Source organism: Strix aluco, chromosome 13 (genome assembly GCF_031877795.1).
Source record: "Strix aluco isolate bStrAlu1 chromosome 13, bStrAlu1.hap1, whole genome shotgun sequence".
Taxonomy (NCBI): domain Eukaryota; kingdom Metazoa; phylum Chordata; class Aves; order Strigiformes; family Strigidae; genus Strix; species Strix aluco.
Window position 1 is genome coordinate 6,313,261 of NC_133943.1, and position 18,835 is coordinate 6,332,095.

Here is an 18,835-nt window from a genome sequence, read left to right on the forward strand (position 1 = left end):
CTAAATTGTTGAAATGTGGTAAGCAGAAGTAGAGTCCTGGTGACATTTCCCCTCTGACTTTTATTTTAGACACCCCAGATGAAATCTTGGGACACCAGCAGATTCTGTTAAGGTTAATGGTTTTATTTCTATTTCAGTCTGGGTCTGCTAGTAGCTTGGAGAGTCTAAAGTCACATCATATGAGTGTTTTGCAGAGAAAGGGAGCAGGTTTGCTATTCTACATGCATGGGTATTTTTTTTTTGAAAAGCATACAATTGTATATTTGAATTAATTAATTTTTCAACTTGATAAGCTGTCATGGTGGGGTTCTGAGGAGATGAAGAGCCAAACCAGAAGAACAAACTTGCTGCATCCCACTCAGGAGAAACTGTAGGTCTGGTCACTTCTTGTTGGTATTGTGCACAAATTCTGTACTGAGGTTTTGTGTGTATGACTATACAGAGAGAAATGCAATGGCTCAACCAGATCCTGTCCCCTCTTTTCAGCAAAATTAAGGGAAAACCTTAGTTGATAATGAATGATACCTTTTTTCTGCTTTTTTGGTTTTAAAAACTTTAAAGTCAGAGCAGTCTTATCCATATAAAGTTTCTCCAAAACACAGGATAACTTTTTGAACTGATGTATATTTTGCTTTTGTGGAGTGGGGAGAAAAGTTATTCAGGGCTAAAATATTGCTGTTTTTCAAATTTTACATTTTACAATTATAATTCGGATGTCAGTTTAACATTTCTGAGGGTTCTGCGTGTTTCTACATCCTCTGCTGCATTCTATTCCAAACTGAGAACTTTTATTTCGTATGTTAGCCAGAAGAAGGTTTGTACTGCAGAATTTTTTTTAAAACATCTGAAAACTACAGAAAGTGACTGAGTGCTAGAAAAGAACTGTACTCTTATTTGGTAAACTTACAGTATTAATTAATAAGATAAAATATCTGAATGCTCTTTTTAAAAATTCAGAATCCAGTAACAGAATTAAGTTATTCCAGCTGAAGTCTAGTCAATCTTTCATGTGGTCAACTCCACTACTTGGAATAAGAGCAGAAGGTTAAGTCATTAATTTGTAAATGCTTGTTAATTTTACATCCTCGCACACAATTTAGATGCTTTAGAGCTGATTAAAACTAGCAATTAAAAGGCTGGAAAAAAATCCCATCATCTTTCAATTGCTGGTAATATATAATTCAATCATGGTACAAAAATCTGTAAATATAATTGCAAGAACTCCACAGTTTGCACATGCACAATTTTTGCTGTGACGTTCAGCAAAAGGCACTTGTCTGGCACAGATGTTTTCTGATGGCTGGCTGCTTTGGAAAATCGTGTGGCATGGAGAGAGTTAAGGTGTGGTGGAGGAAACACGTTGCTGCAGAGCAGCAGAAGGTTCTGTTGTGGGAGAGAGTGCTGGCGAGCAGCAGTACTCATCGCACAGGGCTAAGGGTTTGGTCCACAGTCAGCAACATGAGAAATCAGATAGACCTGCTGGCCACTGTCACAGTTTTGGGAGTCCTGGAGCAAGGTAAATATCCTTTATATAATGCGAGGTACTGTTAAGCTAATTATATTAAACTTCGTGGAACTTGGTTCCTGTATTTTGCTTGGAGTCTCCATGGAATGAGAGTTGCTGTTTTCCAACGTTGTAAAATGATGTTTGGCCATTCACAGTGGCAGTGTCATGCCTGAGGAGGTTCATTATTTAATAGGGATAAAAATGATTCGCAAAGCTCAAAGCCAGCATCCTAGAAGGAAATGAAATTCAAGTTTTAAACTGAAAACATTTTCAACAATAGAATGTTTTTAAAGTAAAATATTTTCTGCTATTGAATTTTAGCAGGCAATTTGTAACAGAGTGGCTGGAGGTAACCAGAATAAAGGCAGGTTAATAAATAGGCTGATGAAGAGTTCAGTGCACAAACATACATCATACGTATATAGAGAAGAGCATCATGTACGCCTGTATTTCTCCTCTGTGACTGGTATCATGTGTGCATAGAGCTTAGCTGCACGGAGCAGATGATGAGTTGACAGCACACAGTAATTTGGAAACTAATGCAAGCCCTTCTGGTCAGAAATAGACACAGACATCTTCAAAGAAACTCAGTGACTTCTCATAATTTAAATAGATGCGTTTGGTTTAGACCCTGTAGAAAGAGGCAGTAGCGTTGCCAAGTTCTGTCTACCTCTTGTGTTCAACTGTGGGTCCTTTGGGCAAAGGCCTGTCCCCCTCGGGCTTCAGGAGGGTCACAGAAGGGGACACTCCCCCTGCCTGAGGTGGGGACGGAGCCCCCATTTGACTAAAATCTTCACATTTTGATGAAGGAAGGTATGTTTGTGGGGTTTTTTTTAATTACTGAATTAATTTACCAGAGAGCTATTGCACCTCTGCTTACAAATGGATGTGAATCTCTGAGCAGCCAGATGAATTTTTAGCCATCTGATGATAAATCTCTTAACATAAGCATTATTTAAAACACAAATATGCTACTTGAGGAATAGAGTTCAAGATTTCCGATTTATCAGTAATTTCCCCTCAAATATTTTACAGAGAAATATCTGCAGCTATAAATGGAAGATACTTTTGTCTTACAGATTTTTTTGTTATTAAACTGAGTGGGGATGGAGGGAGTGTTTAGTGCGCAAAGATGAGACAAGAAGAAAACTTGAAATTGAGTTATGGAAACATTGCTAAGCCCATTTTGGGAGACCCTCAGTAGCAAATCCCTAGCAGTTTTGTCTCAAATATATTTGTTTTATGAGAACTTCAAGTATTTTTTTTTAAAGGTTGCAGTCTTAGGTATTTTACTTTCATGCTATGCAAACCATACGTAGGTGTGAAGCCAGCAGATAAACAGCAAGCGTTGGCACCCTCTTATCTATGTTAAATCGGATAAAGTAGCCTCCTTTTACAGTGTCTGCATGGGATGCCAAGGAGCAATTACAAAATACTATGTGTTTCTTTTCTCTCTAACAGTATGAAATACATGTGCTAATGCCAGCTTCATTCAGAGCTGTGCAATAGCTTTTCTTGCATATTTTGAAAGGACGTTCTGTAGGTGAGTTACAGATCTGAGATTCGTTCTGAGAAGGCAGAACACCGAACCACAGACGTTCACTATATGTACAAATATTTTTCCATCACATCCTGATGTAGGAGATGTAATTCAATGGCTGACCTTAGTATAGTGTTGGTTGATTTTTATTTTTTCATTAATTTTCTGGAAGCCCACAGTTTCTGCATTCTTTCAAGTAACTTTCCCCATTTAGTTATGCTCAGTTTAGCAAAGCTCTGAGCTTCGTGCTCTGTAGATACGTGCCCCTGCCCCGTGTTGGATGCTGTACCAGAGAGCAGAACAATGCTACCACAGGTTCCCCCCACCTCTGTTTTTATTAATGGCTTCAAAGGAAATAAAGGTTATACAATGTCACTGCCTGTCAGTCCCCACAGAGCTTGTTTGCCACGTTCACTCAAATGTGGCAGATACCAGCTATAATAGAGTTTGACAAGTTTGTGGACATAATCAAATAGAATGATGGTCTGACTGATACTTTCACGGAGGAGCAAAGTACTGGGAGAGCTCAGCCCCTATGAGCCATGTAGTAATCTGCACAGGTGTTTAACCTCGAGACTTGAATCACAAAAAACTAGTTTGAAAGGTTCTGCAGAGTAGATTGAGCTCTTTTCCCTAAAAGCCCACGCTGAGAAGGCTTGTGCAGTGTGGTTTTTTTCCACACCACATTCTGGGAAGTGCTTTTGGAGGGTGATTCTGCAGCATTAATGCCTCACCCATACACCAGTTTGGAGCAAGCTAGCCATCCTCCAAAAGGCTCTTACTCCTCTTGGGTGGTTGTTTCATATATTATCCATCCCTAAGTGCATAGGATCCATTGTAGGACTTCTCTGAATATTTGCCCCTGTACGCAAGCAAGATGTTAAGCATAGAGTTGATGGAGAGATTGGGTCTGAAATTATTCTTACTGTGCTATGTTAGGCAGGGTGCCGATGGCACAAAGCAGGATGAAGACAGTTGCCCAGCATAGTCAGGCTTATGCCACAAGCCAGAGCTGTGCACGATGCAGTAACTTTAGCGCAGCCCATTTCTTGAGAGGTGGCTGGGAGGAGACCCTGAGAGCATTAAATAGTTGTGTAGGAGAGAGGTGCTTATCTGATGTGAAGAGGAGGTAACAGAATGGGTTATGGTTTCATCATCTTTTTCCCAGAGCCCTGCCAGCCACCTCTGAATTGCCAGTTGAGTGTTGCTGCAGACCTAGCGGGCTGGTTTCACGGAGGGGGTGCTGTGTTGCATCCTGCCAGCTCTCAGGGGCAGGGTGACATCCTCACCCTTGACCATGTCAACGTGCTACACATGAATCGGGGGAAAAAAGCAAACTTGTTCCTCTCTACCTTTCTCTCCCAGCACCTCTTGTTTAGGGCTGGGTCACTGCACGTACTGTGGAAGATGCTAGAACACACAGATGTTTTCTAAAATTAATGTCTACGTGTATTTAAATGAAATATATCCTGTGTAATACACAGGTCACGTAGCATCAGATTATTTACATTTCCATTTCCCTTTTCTTCTACATATGTTCTAATGCTCTTCTGCAGGCACACATGGATCTGTCTTGTCTTTAATCTTGCAACATCTGTCCCTACTTTCCCTTCTCTATCCTGCTGTTCTGCTTTTATCTTCTTTGTTAAAATAAGACAGTCCACAAGGCAGTCCTTGCAGCCTGGCTCCTTGTCTCTGCTCAGTGCTCTGGAAATGTTGCTACATTAGGACCTTGCTGATCTAAGTGACTCACTTAGCAGCATGCTGCCACAGCCACCCAAGTCATTGTTTTTATAATGTAGTTTTCTCCTATATAAAAATTCTCATTTTCAATAAAGGCAGCAGTGTAGCAGTGCACCTAAATATAAACACTTGAAACATTAGCAGTCACCCATGGGAGTAAGAACTTTCATCAAATAGTGAAACAGTCCAAATCTTCATGTTAACAGGTTTTCATCATTTTCAAGTGACTTTCCATGTCCCTTACAAATGTACAAAGGAGCGATGTAGCAGACACCGAGCTGTACCTCAGCCTGAACATGGCACAGGCTGATTATCATTGGCAGCATGTCTGCTCCTCGAGCTGCTTGAGCCTTGAAGCTACCCTGCAGGGATGAAGTAGAAGAAATAACCACCCCCTTCCCCATTTCCTTCTCTTGCCATGATTACGAGCATCTCCAATGGACTTAATCATATACCAGTGCTGCACAATTTGGATGCTGCTTTGTGACATGGAGCCATCCTTGTATAAAAGCTTTGCCCCCGCTAGGTGTAGCAGAAAGTGTTATACATCATTCCCATCAGACTGGCTGAGAGTGGACTAATACTCTAAATACAGAGTGCAGGATTTAAGAAGAAAAATAATTCTGTGATTGGGTGTGGGTTCGGTGATGTTTCAGTGTGCGTTGCTGGCCTTCCTGCAGGACCGGGGCGTGCTTCATCTGCTGGGGAGCAGCACCCAGGGTTCTGCTGCGGCATGTGAGACTCTGCAAAACGCCAGCCAGCACGTCAGTTCTGCGGCACAGGCGCTCTGCCAGCATAACCAAATCTGAATTTAAAGCACAAGCGTGAAATAAATGGCACATTTATTCCAGGTCTTCCGTGACAGCCTGGACTATGAACCTAGACAGTATCAGCTCTTTTCCTCTAACCACTTGTTTGATTCCAAGCTAGATAAAGCTTGGTTAAATAAAACACTGCCGGACTGTTCCCATTCCTGTGTTGTTCTGTTTTTTAGCCTATTTTGCGCTGCAGGTGATCTACGCCCGGCGGAAGTACAAGATCTCCCCTCCCAACACAACAGGTCACCCCGAGTTTGAGCGGATCTTCAGAGCTCAGTAAGATTTTGGCTTTTTTTGTGGTAACCCCCTCTAGATATAACTTGAGTCAAGTGTCACTACCAGGGAAGACTGAAGTCACCCTCAACTCACCTTCTGACTTATTGCTACTGATACTAGATTTTTTATTGCTCTGCGTGCAGAGGTCCAAGTTTTGATTTGGAGCACTTTGGTCTGGCTGGAGTGTTTCTGTCCATCCACAATAATCCTCCTTCTGGCATTGTGAAAGGCAGCCAAATTAAAAATTAGTGGACATATGAAAGAGATGCTGAGTGTTGATGCATTATAATAATTAACTTTAATATTAAAGTTGGCTCCAAATTGTGAGAGTAGCTAAAGCTATATTAATAGCAATATTTGCTTGTAAATTTTTGCCATTCAATGGAAGGAAAGGGCCTTGCTGGCAGAACCAGGTACAAGGACGTTTTAATTTTTTTCCTTTTTTTCAACTGTTGTACTATCAAAGTCATCACTTGCAGGCCTTTGCTGAGGGCTGTTTCTTTTTGCTCTGTTCCTATGGAGAGAGCAATGCTGGAGCTAAACTGGAAATGTCCACAGATGCCTTCGGCTTCCAGCAAGCACCAGATCCTGTCTTTCATCTCAGTCATTCTGTTTCATAAGCAGTAGAAAGGCATTGGCCAGAGCTGGTTTGAAGGGTAGTTCGAGCATGGCACTAAACCCTGAACAAAGCATCTGCGTTTCCTTGCCAGTGTGCAGGAAACATTTGTGGAGTGACAAAAACACCCACTTCGGTCCTTTTGCAATGCAGTGAAAGGCCAGCCCACATGGGAGGCATCAGCCTTCACTAGCTGGGAAGCTGCTGATGTGGCTTTTAATTAAATACTGGGCTGTGTGTTAACCGAGTCGTGCTGTGGGCTGTGACATGCCGGGAAGCCCTCCGCTATATTGGGTGAAGAAAGTGACCTCAGTGAACTCGGGTTTGAGAAGGTATTTCTTCCTTGTGGTTTTTTCCCTCATTTGTTCTTTTCCCTGTGGAAGAGGATACAAATGAATAATTTGGTTTGATATGTTTAAAAAAAAAGGGGGGGAAAACGTATTGATTTATTACTCATGGAAACCTGGCAGCCTCCCCTCACTGAGACTCAACCTGCATTTGCAGCATAAGGTTCTTCAGACTTTTTCCAGCTCCCAATCTGGCTCCATTCCCTGAGGCTTGGTAAATTTTTGGCCAAATTTAAGATTAAACTGCCTAGGGAAAGGTAAAATGTAGGAGAAATTGAGAAACAAAACCATTGTCTTTAATAGCAGAGCTCCTGCTGTGCTATTGAGGCTGTCTCTTCTTGCAGAAAATCTGTATATTTGTCACTAAAAGGAAGGAGGAAAACCTGGCTGCTGATCTGATCACCTTCTGCTGAATTTGATCTGGGAGGAGGCTCCTTCTTGGAGCATGACTTGTGTGACACCCAAATTTGGGCTGTGCTCACCCAAGGGGAAGAGAAAGCTTCTTAAATAATAACAAGGAACCTCTCCCCATGCAGCTTTTAAGCTGTAGCTGCACTAGGTGTCTGTGGGGCTGAGGACGGAGCCTCCTGAGGGTCCAGCGAAGACAAATCTCCATCTCAGCCAGGGCTCATCATTGCAGGGTCCATGTGAATGTGGGGAAGGTGAACACTGTGCATTGTTTGGGTGCTTTTCTTCTCTAAAATACAGATAATGGGTGTCCTTGGTCACAAAAAAGGCCTTTTCTCCCCAGTACAGCAATGTCTTTTACAGGCCCTTTCAGTTTGCTCCAACGTGCATTTCCATCTCGCCTCGCTGGTTTCAGTTAACTCTGATGTATGAGGATGCGGTTTTAATTCTCATCTCTGGTTCTCACCAGGGCGAATTGCTCAGAGTACTTCCCGATCTTCATCTCGCTCCTCTGGGTTGCTGGAATCTTCTTCCATCAAGGTAAGGAGGATGGGAGGGAACCCCAAACCATGTGCACAAACCAAAAAAACCCAATTTAAATCCCATTGCAACTCAGGCATGTCCTCTCTGTACCTGTGAGGGTCCGACTTGGGGAAAGCAAAGTTCCCCTTTGGGGGGATGGACTGAGGAGCGCCCCGACTCCAGAGTGCATGAAGCTGCTGGTAGCAGCCGAGCCGGTCTCCTGCCCAGAGGAGAGGTTTGGTGGCATTGGCAGCCCTCTCTCCTTTGCCGGAGCCCGGCTCTTCCCCCGTGCTGCTTCTCTTGGGTAAGGTCTGGCTGGCACGAGGTACCAGGGCAGCCGCAAGCTGAAGCAGAGCTGCAACACGATACCCAAATCGCCACGTCAGAACGAGAAACCATAACCCAAACAATTAGTCATCCACCATCCACCCTGTGCCAAGCAGGTTTAGGGGATTTGGCTGCCACCACAGGGAAGACGCAAGGAAGGACCGTGGAAGGGAGCACTGCAAACCCAAGTCCCAGGGCAACTTGGGGGGGCCGAGAAGTTCATCCCTCACAAAAAGGGAAGGAAGAAAATCCATTTAAACTCCCACAGCGTTTTAAAGCTGAGTCCCTCTGCGTTCAGTTCTTGTGGCCGTGCCCCATCTGCGGTGGGAAGCGGGGACATGAGTGACGGAGCAGGGCTGCAGCTCCGGCAGCGGCCGGGGACCACTGGCGCCATCAGGACTCGTCTCCCCTCTCCCCCGCAGGCATGGCTGCGGCGTGTGGGCTGCTGTACCTCTACACCCGCTTCAAGTACTTCCAGGGATACACCGTGGCTACGCAGGGACGGTTAGTACCTGGCTGGGGCTGCGGGCTCCCCAAACCAACCCAGGGAGGCTGGGTGTAGGATGCAGCTTCCTACGGGTGCGACTGAGGCAGATTTCCATCACCTCCCCCTCCTCCCCTCCTGCCCCCACGTGCTCATGGCCATGCCACCTCGTCCCTGGCTCAGTCTCAAAGGGGGTTGGGGGACACCAAGCCCTGCCAGCACGCTTCATGTCCCGGGTCGGCTGGCGGTGTCTGATAAGTGTTTTCTCCCCGCGCAGGTTGGGGCCGCTGTACGCCAGTGCCCGGCTGCTCTGGCTGCTGCTGGGGCTGGCGGTGGCCGGGCTCCTGGCACACTTTCTGCTGCCCCACTCCTCTGCGTGGATGGCAGCGCTGGCACAGCCCCTCCAGCTGCTCGGCGCCTGGTGAGAGGGGCTGCAGGTCCCCCAAAACCCACTGTTCACCCCAAGGGGAGGGAGTCGCATGGTGTGGTCAGAGACCAAGTATCTCCCCAGTTCTGTGCTTACCTCTGGAGGCAGATGCTGGCACTCCTCTGCTTGTGAAGCTCCACTCTCCAGAGGTAATTTCTCTTCTAGAAAGCAAATGCTGCCCAGCCTCTGCCCCTGCTGATGGGCGTCACTGCCAGCTTCTGTAGCAGTGCCTGCTCTAAGACCTGTAACACCTTTGGCTCTGCCTTGCAGAGCACGGATTGACCTGTACGCTGTTGTCACTCCTCCTTACTGCTGTAATGATTTGTGTTGAAGGATCACACCCTGGATATACAAAAAATAAATTTCTTTTCTCAGTAGAAGTCACCTGTGATTGTCAAAGGAGCTTGGGGACTGGGTGTGAGAACAGCCAAGGGTTAGGGGACTGCACTGCATGGGAAAAGCTGCTGCAATTAAAATTAACTTGAAAGGATGGGTAAACTTGTCTAAAACCATATCCAAATTTGGGGAAAAAAGCCTGACTTTAATCCAAATCCTAATGTCTGTGTTTGGCATTGGCTTGAATGATCTTGACTTGGCCCTCACTTCAGTTATCACCCACCCACCAGTAGGACTTTGCCCTCTGTCTGGATTTCAACCTCCACTGCAAACTTGGGGTTTGCAGGTAACGAAAGCAGGCAGCCCCTTACTAAATTGTACATGGGTATAAAAAAAAAGGCAACATATTTTGCAGGAAAGACAACTGTTCCACAATTGCACCCTCAGGGGTACAGATGTCCAAGTGCCTGCCTTGCTCCCTGCCTGGAAAGACCTGACTACCCTTTCTTTTTTTAATAACTGGTGAAGTTCCTGTGGCGCTGCGGCAAAAAATAACCAGTGTCCCACTGGGCTGCTCTAAGCAATGCTTTGGGAGTACTGGGTATTGGCGAGTGCTGAGGAACGACTCAATTTTGGGTACAGGCCCCCACAGACACCCACCAGTCCTGGGGAGGGGAGCTGGTGGGCAGAGCCAGAGCAAGTGCCTCCCTGCTGCGAGTGACTCTCACTGCCGCACCAAAGGTTTAAATTTAGCTTTTATTACAGTGCACATTATTTTATATATTTATATATAGAGATGTACTTGAAAAATCAAATGTATCCAATAATAAAAAATACAGCACATTAAAGTAGTATAATGCATTCCAGTGTATAGCTGAAGAGACATTGGGATTTACACTAATCCCTACTATTTTTGAACTGGGCTACTTCTGCTTTTTTTTTTTTTTCCCCCTCCCAAAAAATTCACACCGATCAATAACTGAAATAGTTATTTAAAAAGATGGTTTCTGCACTCAATCTCAAGGCATGAAGACACTGGAGACTTCACCGTGAGTTAAGGGGCTGTGTTCAATGCTGGCAGGCACAGTGTGGCATATTTTTATTTTTTTGTTTTCCCTGCCATACTCATAGCTCCAACCCCTTCGGATTTGTTCCTCCTCTGCTGAAGGAGGGTCAGTCTTCGCCCTCACTTAATCCTCAGCTGTGGCCAGGACTGTTGCCTGGGCGAAGGCAAGGCAGACCTCGGTCCCTGGCCATCTCCATCTCAGCACACCTGTGGGGTCAGCCAGCAGGACTCAGCGTGACCAAACCCCACCTCTGTCCCCAAACACAGCCAGAGATTGCCCTGAACTGGGCTGAAGGTGCTTTTCGTCCCCACGCTTGCTAAAGCTCATCCCGTCCCCAGACTGTCCCCTGTGTCAGTGTGGCCTGAGCGGCACGCAGGGCAGCCTGCACCCACGAGGGCCGAGGGGAGCAAAGCCAGCCCTCTGCACGGGATATTTGTTTTTTTGCTTTTTGCTCTTCTTCTGGAACAGACGATGTCCTGGCCCTGCAGCACCGGCTGGGGATGGTGGTGCCAGCCTGGCAGCCGGTTTGCCAAGGCCTGTCGGCATGTGCCGCCTCCCGGCAGCCGGGCCTGTGCTGTCCTTGTCCCGGGCGAGGCGCCGCGGGGAGGAGGGAGCGGGACAGGAGGGAGCAGGACGGGGGATCCACGCATGTGTCCACCCTTCCTCATGCCCGTTTCACTCCGCTTTTTTGATAAAAATCTGAAAGAAGAGAGGGCGGGGATCAGAGAGAAGCTGGGGGAGGCAACGGGGAGTGCTCTGGGCCGAGGGCTGGGCAGGGCTGTCCCTCTGCGGACAAAGCCCAGCTTACCTCGCTCAGGATGATCCACACCGGGGAGTCAGTCTGGATGGACAGCCTGATGGCCTCCAGCGGCCCGAAGGACGGGTCCACCTCACCCTCTGCAACGCCCTTGGAGAAGGAGCCTGGTGGGGAGAACAGGCGGGTGACATGGGGACGGTCTCCTGGCATCCAGCCCCCCTCCGAGGGGACCACAGCAGCCCCCTACCCACAGCTCCCTGACACGAGATGGGCTGAAAACCAGCAGTGTGGACATCAATACAGTGCAAAATGCAACACTTAGGGGAACAAAAAACTCAGCTAAACGAAACAAAATGGGGAGTATTTGGCTACACATCACTGCTGTGCGAAGCGGGGCGGCGGGGAGAGTGGCCTGATGGCAGCACTGTCCTGTAAGAGACAAATGTCGGTTCAGGATCCACGCCATGGAGGCATCTTACATCCATAATGCTAGCAAGGTCTCAGCCTGTTGCTATGGCCCATTTTTGTGTATGATTTTTTTGTTTGTTTGTTTTGAAAAATGCAACTGGGAGAGACCAGACAGCATGCAGAGGAACGCTAAAATGGCAAAAAGCTACACATGTCAGCGAATTTTTCTTTTGTCTGTTTGAAAAAAAAAAAAAAAGAAGTCTTAGCAGGGACACCAGGGCTTTACCATGCACCTGTGGGTCCCTGTAGGCTACAATCACTTGTTCTTGTCCTAAGGCAGAACAAGCACTAAAACAAGCTCAGGTGGCAGGGAGACAAAGTCCAGCTGCAAGTGGTGTGAGTACCAAGACAGGCTTGGTAGGGAGAGGGCGAAATTGCCTGCGGTGGAGGTTTTTAACACCAGGTTCAGCAAATGGATAATCTGAACAATTTGGTCCCAGCTCTCAGCAGAGACAGGCAAAAATGCAGGACTGAAAACTACCTGAAGACAACACCTAGTCTAAGAGGGGAGAGAGGGCAAGGGAGGAGAGGAGACAGTGACAATTAAATCCTGTTCCAACCTGGCTCCCGGCAAGCAGAAATTACTCTTTGCCAAGTAAACAGCACTATGGGTCTTGATTCACTGGAAGGTGAGGATATGGGCTGTGTTATCAAACCCAGCGGGCAGTTTACCACCCCACACCCTGCTGTACCTATCTGGATGTAGCCATCCGGTGTCCTGCGGTATTTGACAACTGAGCCTCTTCCCTCCTGCAAGGCTTCCTTATCTGACTGCAGGCTCTGCGGGAAGGAGAGAGGAGCTTTGTGCAAGGCCAGTGGCAGGAGCTCCAAAAGCCTCAAGCAACAGCAGAAACCCCAGAGCTGCCCTCACACCCCTGCCTGGCACCCCGAGCCTCACGCCCCAGAACAAGGACATTTGTTGCCCTCATGCTGCTGCTTCCACTGCACCATCCTGGCTTCATTCTCACCTCTGCAGCCATCCCACCCATGTGAGCATCCCCTGTGCAGGCAGGAACAGCTCCCACAGTGACTGCTCAGTGCAGCATCCCCACTCCCGAGGTGGTACCACACCAGGCGTGACCCCCTGGCTCCCAGCCAGCACCTCTCAAAGGCACTCAAGTCTTGTAAAGATTTTCCTGATGGCTTTAAGTAGTTCCCTTCTCTCGAACCTCTTTTGCTTCCCACTCCACCCCCGTCTCAATTCTCAATAGAACACTTACGTCAAACGGCAAAACCTCCACAGTCGTATTGAAGAGTTTGTCTTCTGGGTGCTCGATGTTCCCGCTGCGGAAGAAGAACCTGTGACAGAGACCAAAGCCATGGAAACCCACACTGAGCGAGGGGGGACATGATGGCTTTCACCCTAGCTGAACCATCAAACAGCTCAACCTAACAGGCACCTTCTTAGAAGGCACATGGGTTGGAAGACCACCTGTGCCAGATCAGCTAAATCGGATCACTCACAAGCACAACAAAGCAAAGGGCTCTGGCAAATGTGGCCCCACCAAAAAAGGGTCAAGTTATCCTCCCCCTGGAAGAGCACTGCTCCCTCCTCCTGGGCAGCCAAGCAGGAGATGGGCAAGAAATTCAACATGAGCCAGAAGAGCAAAAGGGAAGTGTTTCTGCATGCTCCAAGGTGTCCCCACATCTCCCTCTGCCATCCCCCACCAAGCACTGGCCTTTCGATGCGGAGTGGTTTGAAGAATCTGAATCTGATGAAGTCCCCAGCAGTGGGAGTGAAGGCCCAGAAGAAGTCCTCCCGCAGGTAAGCTTTCTCCAAGGTGAAGTGCTGGTAGGTTTTCAGGCTGGTGCTCACCTCCGCAGGAGGGTTGACGTGCTCTTTCCGCAGGGCCTGCTTGCCAAAATCCTTGTCCTTGGTGGGTGCAAAGCAAAAGGGCAGAAAAGGGTCATGAGCTGCTCTCAATCGTGAGGAACAGGGGTCCCAGCAACAAGGCACTGCAAATTAAAAGCTCTCGATTTGCATGGCACAGAAGGATGAGGATTGGAAGTAATCTGGGGAAGGCACCAGACAGGGCAGTGTGTGGCTGGATCCCAGGAGGACACAACTTCAGGAGAGGCAGCACAGAGAAGCACCACTGCTCTGCACTCTGATCCAGCACCAAAGAGCCTCTCCTTGTCCAAGCATCCCTAAACACATGTGCCTGCAAACAGTCCTTACACCTCAGGAGAAGGTGGCTGCGAGGCTGACGATACCATAAAATGACTGGATTACACGGCCTGACAGGCATTGCACTGTGATACAAACTGAATTACACCTTCCATTTACCTGCGGATCAGACAGAGACAGGACTGAGCACTGCCCAGGGATGTGTCTATATGGGTCCTGCACAGAGAGCTTTGGGAAGCTTCATTTTGTTGATGTTTAAACACACACAAACAATGCAAGCTCTTACATAGCTCTAGTTTGCCAATGAGCAAATCCCAGGAAGGAGGAGCGGGTGGGAAGGAAGTCAGATCAACCCAGGAGTCATCTCTCCAGGGTTTTTCAATATATGCTTCGAAATCACTTTGCCCAGACCATAGTTCAACACTCAGGATGGGTGGCTAGGACCAGTACCAAGGCTTAAAAGCTTGCAGTGACTCTTGGTACATGTCACTGCCATTCTGAGAAGTAGGACCTACGTGAGCAGACTGTAATTCAGAATAAAACGCAACCACTGTGCAGAAACCCAGACACCCCTGTCCCACCAGTTGCTGTCACTGATGTCCCCACCCAAAAGCAGCCAATTCTGGGGGGCCTACAGGCCAGGCCTGGCAGAAAGGTCATCTGTGGCTTGGACAGGCAGCTAGTACCCACCTTCAGCTTCTGTATCTTCCCAGCCAAGGAGGAGTGGGTTCCCACATGCTGGAAGAGTGAGGGCTTGAAGCGGATCCTCAGGTTTGCCTTCTGCCTGTCGCAGTGTTTCTGAAACGAGACAATCCCGCAGAGCCCCATGGTTAAACCTCTGCGGTCGACTGCGACCTGCAAGAGGAACGGACAAGGGCATGAGGAGTGATAAACATTCCCACCCCTCCACCTCTATGCCTTTCTGTGTTATTTTGGCTTTAATTTGGCAAGAGGGCTTTTAACCACAATCTGGAGGAACCTGACGGTGACTCTCGGCCGTTCACTTACTCTCTGCTGGGCAGCCAGAGTGCCCAGGTTCAAGTGCCAAATTTCTCCACGCCAAGCATAGCTTAGCAAACACTGAGCAAATCTCCTCTGTGCTGTCAGGTAGGGACAGCCAGAGAATTTAGTTTCTTTTGTCCCTGGCTTATTGGGAAAGCCTTTTTCCTACAACTCAGAGCTTGGGATCACTGATGTCTGAAGATACAGTAAGTCCTGGGACTTACTGGGACTGTTCAGAGCCTAAGTGAACAGGCAGCAAGTGCGGGCTCTTTTCAGATGGGCAGAGTTTTCAGTTTGTATGGCACACGCCAGTGTGAAAGCTGTTTGGCCGTTTCATGCCCATCCCAACATGTAAATAAACTTGGGGATGCAACTCTGACCCAGGCAGTGATTTTCAATAGGGTGGCAGGAGAGAGATGATGGAGAAGGAATAAAGGACAAAAGAGAAAAACACTGAGAGCATGGAGATGAGAACTCGCATTTTAAAAGTAGTTAATTTCTTTCAGTTTGAGGGAGCAGGACAAAAATACAGGGTTAAAAAATGGAAGAAGAGGGTATTTGTTTTCTGACTTTTGCTTTTTCCAAGAAAAGAAATGCATGCACATCCCTACCACCATCTGCTCTTGCAGCCTCCCACCCAAGAGAAGCCCCGGCAGAAATCCCGCTGCCGGGCGCTGCGTCACCGGCTGCCTGGCACCAGGCAGGGCGCAGCGGGGAAAGTCAGCCACACCGAGCCCCCACGATGGGCTGCCTGCACGGGCCACCGTGCCGGGAGCTGAGAAATTCCAGGCATGACCCCTGCGAGCTGCAGAGGAGATAATCCCCTAATCCAGCTCATGTTACATTAGAAAATTAAAACTAACCATGCTAATGGGAGAGACCCAACTCATTGCCAGCAACCCTAGATGCAACCCCATCCAGTCTGATCTCACTCTGGATGGGGAGGGGAGGAAGAAGGGGAATGGAGGGAGCTACAGCATCTCCTGATTTCTCTTTCTCCCCTTTTCCCCTTCTGCTAAAGAAGCATTTGCTGAAAGCAGAGTTGTCTCACTCAAGCCAGGAGGGGCAATGGCTCAGTTGGTGGTAAGAAGGTCATCCTTTCACATAGCTCTACCCCAGGTAAATCTAAAATTAGTTAAAAAAGAAAGAGCAGAATATATCCAGAGCAGGCAAAGCACTTACCAAAAGCTCAGGTCAAACAAACTTTCAATCAGAAAGACAAATCCTCCCTGCTACCAATTTGATTCTGCACAGTGGGATTTACAAGGGAAAGTCATGTTTGAAAGGGCGGTGTGCAGAGTTAATCATGCAAACAGTGGGGGAAAGGAGCCAGAAATCCACACGGAAAGTAGGTTAATTTTTAAAAAGGCAACACATTTAAGAGGTTTGCAGGTTCCCCTGGGAAAACCTTGGCTCTGCCAGGTAGGAGAAGATGAGCAAAGATGAGCTAAAGAGAAGATGATCCTGCGCAGCAGGAACCGCATTTAATCAACGTTCGAGCTGAAGACTGGGCAGGGGGGGACGGGGACGGGAGGGGGACGACACAGACAGCAGCAGCATTCCCAGCTCCATCCCAGCATTCTGCCTCCCTGGCTTCGCCCATGGCTGTGAGGACGCTGGGGGCTGCCGGGCAGGCCTGGGGACTGCTCTGCCACACCTGAGCACATGGTTTGAACTGCCAGGAGGACGCGACGGACATCAACTGAGTCTGGTCCTGCTGCTCATGGGGGACTGGAGCTGACGTCACGGCCTCTGCCAGGGATCTGCCCAAATTAAACCACATCCTTGCCCCAATTCTGCAGAGCCCTGAGGATGCCCTGTCCCCCCAACACATAAATAAAGTATTTATCCCCAGCATGACCACCTGCTCTGGCATTTGCCACCACAAAGTAGTTGTGGCCATGAGGTCTGTCCTGAGTGACTGGTTTCAAGCTCTGCACGGGGACTCCGCTGCTCATTCTCCGCCAGGGGAGGAGGGCGAACGAGCGTATGAGTAAATACAATATGTTCAGAGAGGAGATAGAAGAGTATCTGGCGGTGACCTCATCTTGCATTTGCTGTCACACACACTCCTCCTCTGCCCTTCCCACTCGCTCGAGCCCCTCGCTGCTGCTGCCAACGGGAGTTCAAACACAACCTCCGCAAGGCACAGGGGCTTCTGTGCTGCCGTCTGCAAGGATTCGTGCCGGCACAGCTCCGCAAACGAGATGGCAGCATGAAAACGGAGCCTACTGCACCTCTCTGCGCCCTCCGAGAAACCCCGACAAGAGCTCCGCGTGCTCTGGATTCATTTTGGCACACTGTGCGCGGCGGGCTTGCTCTTGGGTCATCTGGGGTGAGCTCTCTGGGCAGCCTGCGTGTGTGCCCCGGGCGGGTACGGCACACGAGTCCAGAGCCAAAGGGTTATTCTGGGGTTATAGTCAGCGAGCCGGGAACGGCTTCAGGGAGAGAAGCACACCGGAATGAAAAACAACACAGAAGAATAGGGAACGGCTACTCTCCTCGAGGACTGGAGGAGGAATACCCTGTTAGTGCTTAGATGCAGAAATAATGCCTTTTTTGCAGCTGCAGAGTACAAAAGCCAGAACTCCCAGGTCTTTGCTTACACAATCCACAAGGACACCCCGTGGCACACTCCACAGGGATGGCATGGTTCAGTGCAAAGTCACTTAGCACCAGAGCTCACAGAAAAGATCCTCTGGAGACAGACCAAGCATAATTTGCCCCCACACAACAGACGGTTTCCCTACAACAGAAGTTGTTTACGTACTGCATCTTTCTCAGGGTTGCAGACTTTCACCCAAAGGATGTGATCCAGCAGCCAGTCAATGGGTTTGTCCTTATAGAACATCAGGATGAACTCCACGATCAAGCTCAGATCCAGAGACTTGAACATTTTTCCTACAGCACAAAGAGAGAAGAGAAAGCAGCTACGGTATGAAACAGTCAAGAATCAGAGCTGGGAAGAGAAAACTTGGGAGACTGGGCTGTGGAGGCTGGATGTGTCCATCTCTCTACGTAAAGGAAATAACATGCAGCTCTGTTTTATGTACTGCTGGCATTGCTAATATAGTTCCGGATTTAATATTCATCACAGAATTAGAAAGCATTAGTGTCTCACAGGTCACAACAGTATCAAAAGGTCTAAAACTCTTCCATTCAGTTGGGAGAAATAAGGATGAAAAACATTCAGCCAGCTGCAGGACAGACCATTTCCTGCCCAGAAAACTACAAGTTTTAAGCTAGTCAAACCAGTATCCAAAATAACAGATCAAGCTGCTACTGCAACCATGTACTGCCGTTCCCAAAATAGTTCTGTGCTGATGTAAACTTCCTTTTGCACACTCTTAGGCAACTCCAGATCCCATCCAGCCTAACAGCTACTGGTCATGTCTAAGCTGTTTGGCTGTCAGCTGGGCCACTGACCAGGTTTATTTTTAATAAAAGTGAGTATCAGCAGTACCAGCTGTGAGGATCTTTCTCCCCTGTGCAAACATAAGGGTCATTGCAAAAATAGGGAGGGATCAAGTCCAAGTATTTTACCATCTCGTGGGGACAACTCATTGGGCCAAGAGCATAAGTGCTTGCAAGAACCACTTGATGGGACTGGGGTGAGCAGAGGAGAATGTTACCAATAAACCCCAGCTGAGAAAACTCCAGGATCATCCACTCCTCGGAGGGCTGCTGCAACGCAAAGTTCTTCATCGTGCTGAGATAGTTTGGTTTGGCCACAATATCATCCTCCAGCTGCAAGAGGAAAGGACACTCAGTGACAATGACCCATCCAGGTTCCAGTAAGAGCCTCTTGGTGCAGAGCAATCATGCTGTAGACCAGAGAAAAGCCTTGGCACAGACCTAGTTTATTTTGGAAGATGCTCCAAACAGATTTTTCTCACCCAATCTAACAGGTAAATGAAACAAGGATTCCTGCCCTTCCTAGGAGGGAGGTCTTCAAGTCTAAAGCATCTTAGAAAGCTACCTTTTGAACCTATCTGGTCAAAACCCACTCCCACTCTGCTGCATCACACAACTGGACATGCTCTTTGCCCTCTCTCAGCTGGG

General features: G+C 48.1%; 2 protein-coding genes across 2 annotated transcripts in view; one reads left to right on the forward strand and one right to left on the reverse strand.

Annotated features, from left to right (window-relative positions):
- The first annotated feature begins 733 nt into the window (after positions 1-733).
- Positions 734-10,024, forward strand: LOC141929085 (leukotriene C4 synthase-like). Its single transcript, XM_074838168.1, has 5 exons — positions 734-1,516; positions 5,785-5,884; positions 7,725-7,795; positions 8,527-8,608; positions 8,866-10,024. Exons 1-5 carry the CDS (start codon positions 1,237-1,239, stop codon positions 9,011-9,013), a joined length of 681 nt encoding a protein of 226 aa, XP_074694269.1. The 5' UTR covers positions 734-1,236; the 3' UTR covers positions 9,014-10,024.
- Positions 10,025-10,093: 69 nt separating this feature from the next.
- Positions 10,094-18,835, reverse strand: part of MGAT4B (alpha-1,3-mannosyl-glycoprotein 4-beta-N-acetylglucosaminyltransferase B) — a 51,716-nt gene continuing 42,974 nt past the window's right edge. The window contains exons 8-15 of the mRNA XM_074838167.1: positions 18,406-18,520; positions 17,544-17,674; positions 14,462-14,569; positions 13,323-13,516; positions 12,864-12,942; positions 12,336-12,423; positions 11,227-11,339; positions 10,094-11,117 (exon numbers count right to left, since the gene is read on the reverse strand). Of these exons, the coding sequence (XP_074694268.1) occupies positions 11,094-11,117; positions 11,227-11,339; positions 12,336-12,423; positions 12,864-12,942; positions 13,323-13,516; positions 14,462-14,569; positions 17,544-17,674; positions 18,406-18,520 (852 nt within the window). The 3' untranslated portion in view covers positions 10,094-11,093. The remainder of the gene's footprint in view (positions 11,118-11,226; positions 11,340-12,335; positions 12,424-12,863; positions 12,943-13,322; positions 13,517-14,461; positions 14,570-17,543; positions 17,675-18,405; positions 18,521-18,835) is intronic.

Excerpts from the sequence above, each read along its gene's own strand:
- LOC141929085 (XM_074838168.1), top strand. The coding sequence starts at position 1,237 with ATGCACAATTTTTGCTGTGACGTTCAGCAAAAGGCACTTGTCTGGCAC. Across the intron at positions 7,796-8,526 it reads TGGAATCTTCTTCCATCAAG|GCATGGCTGCGGCGTGTGGG; the intron begins GTAAGGAGGATG and ends TCTCCCCCGCAG. Across the intron at positions 8,609-8,865 it reads ACCGTGGCTACGCAGGGACG|GTTGGGGCCGCTGTACGCCA; the intron begins GTTAGTACCTGG and ends CTCCCCGCGCAG.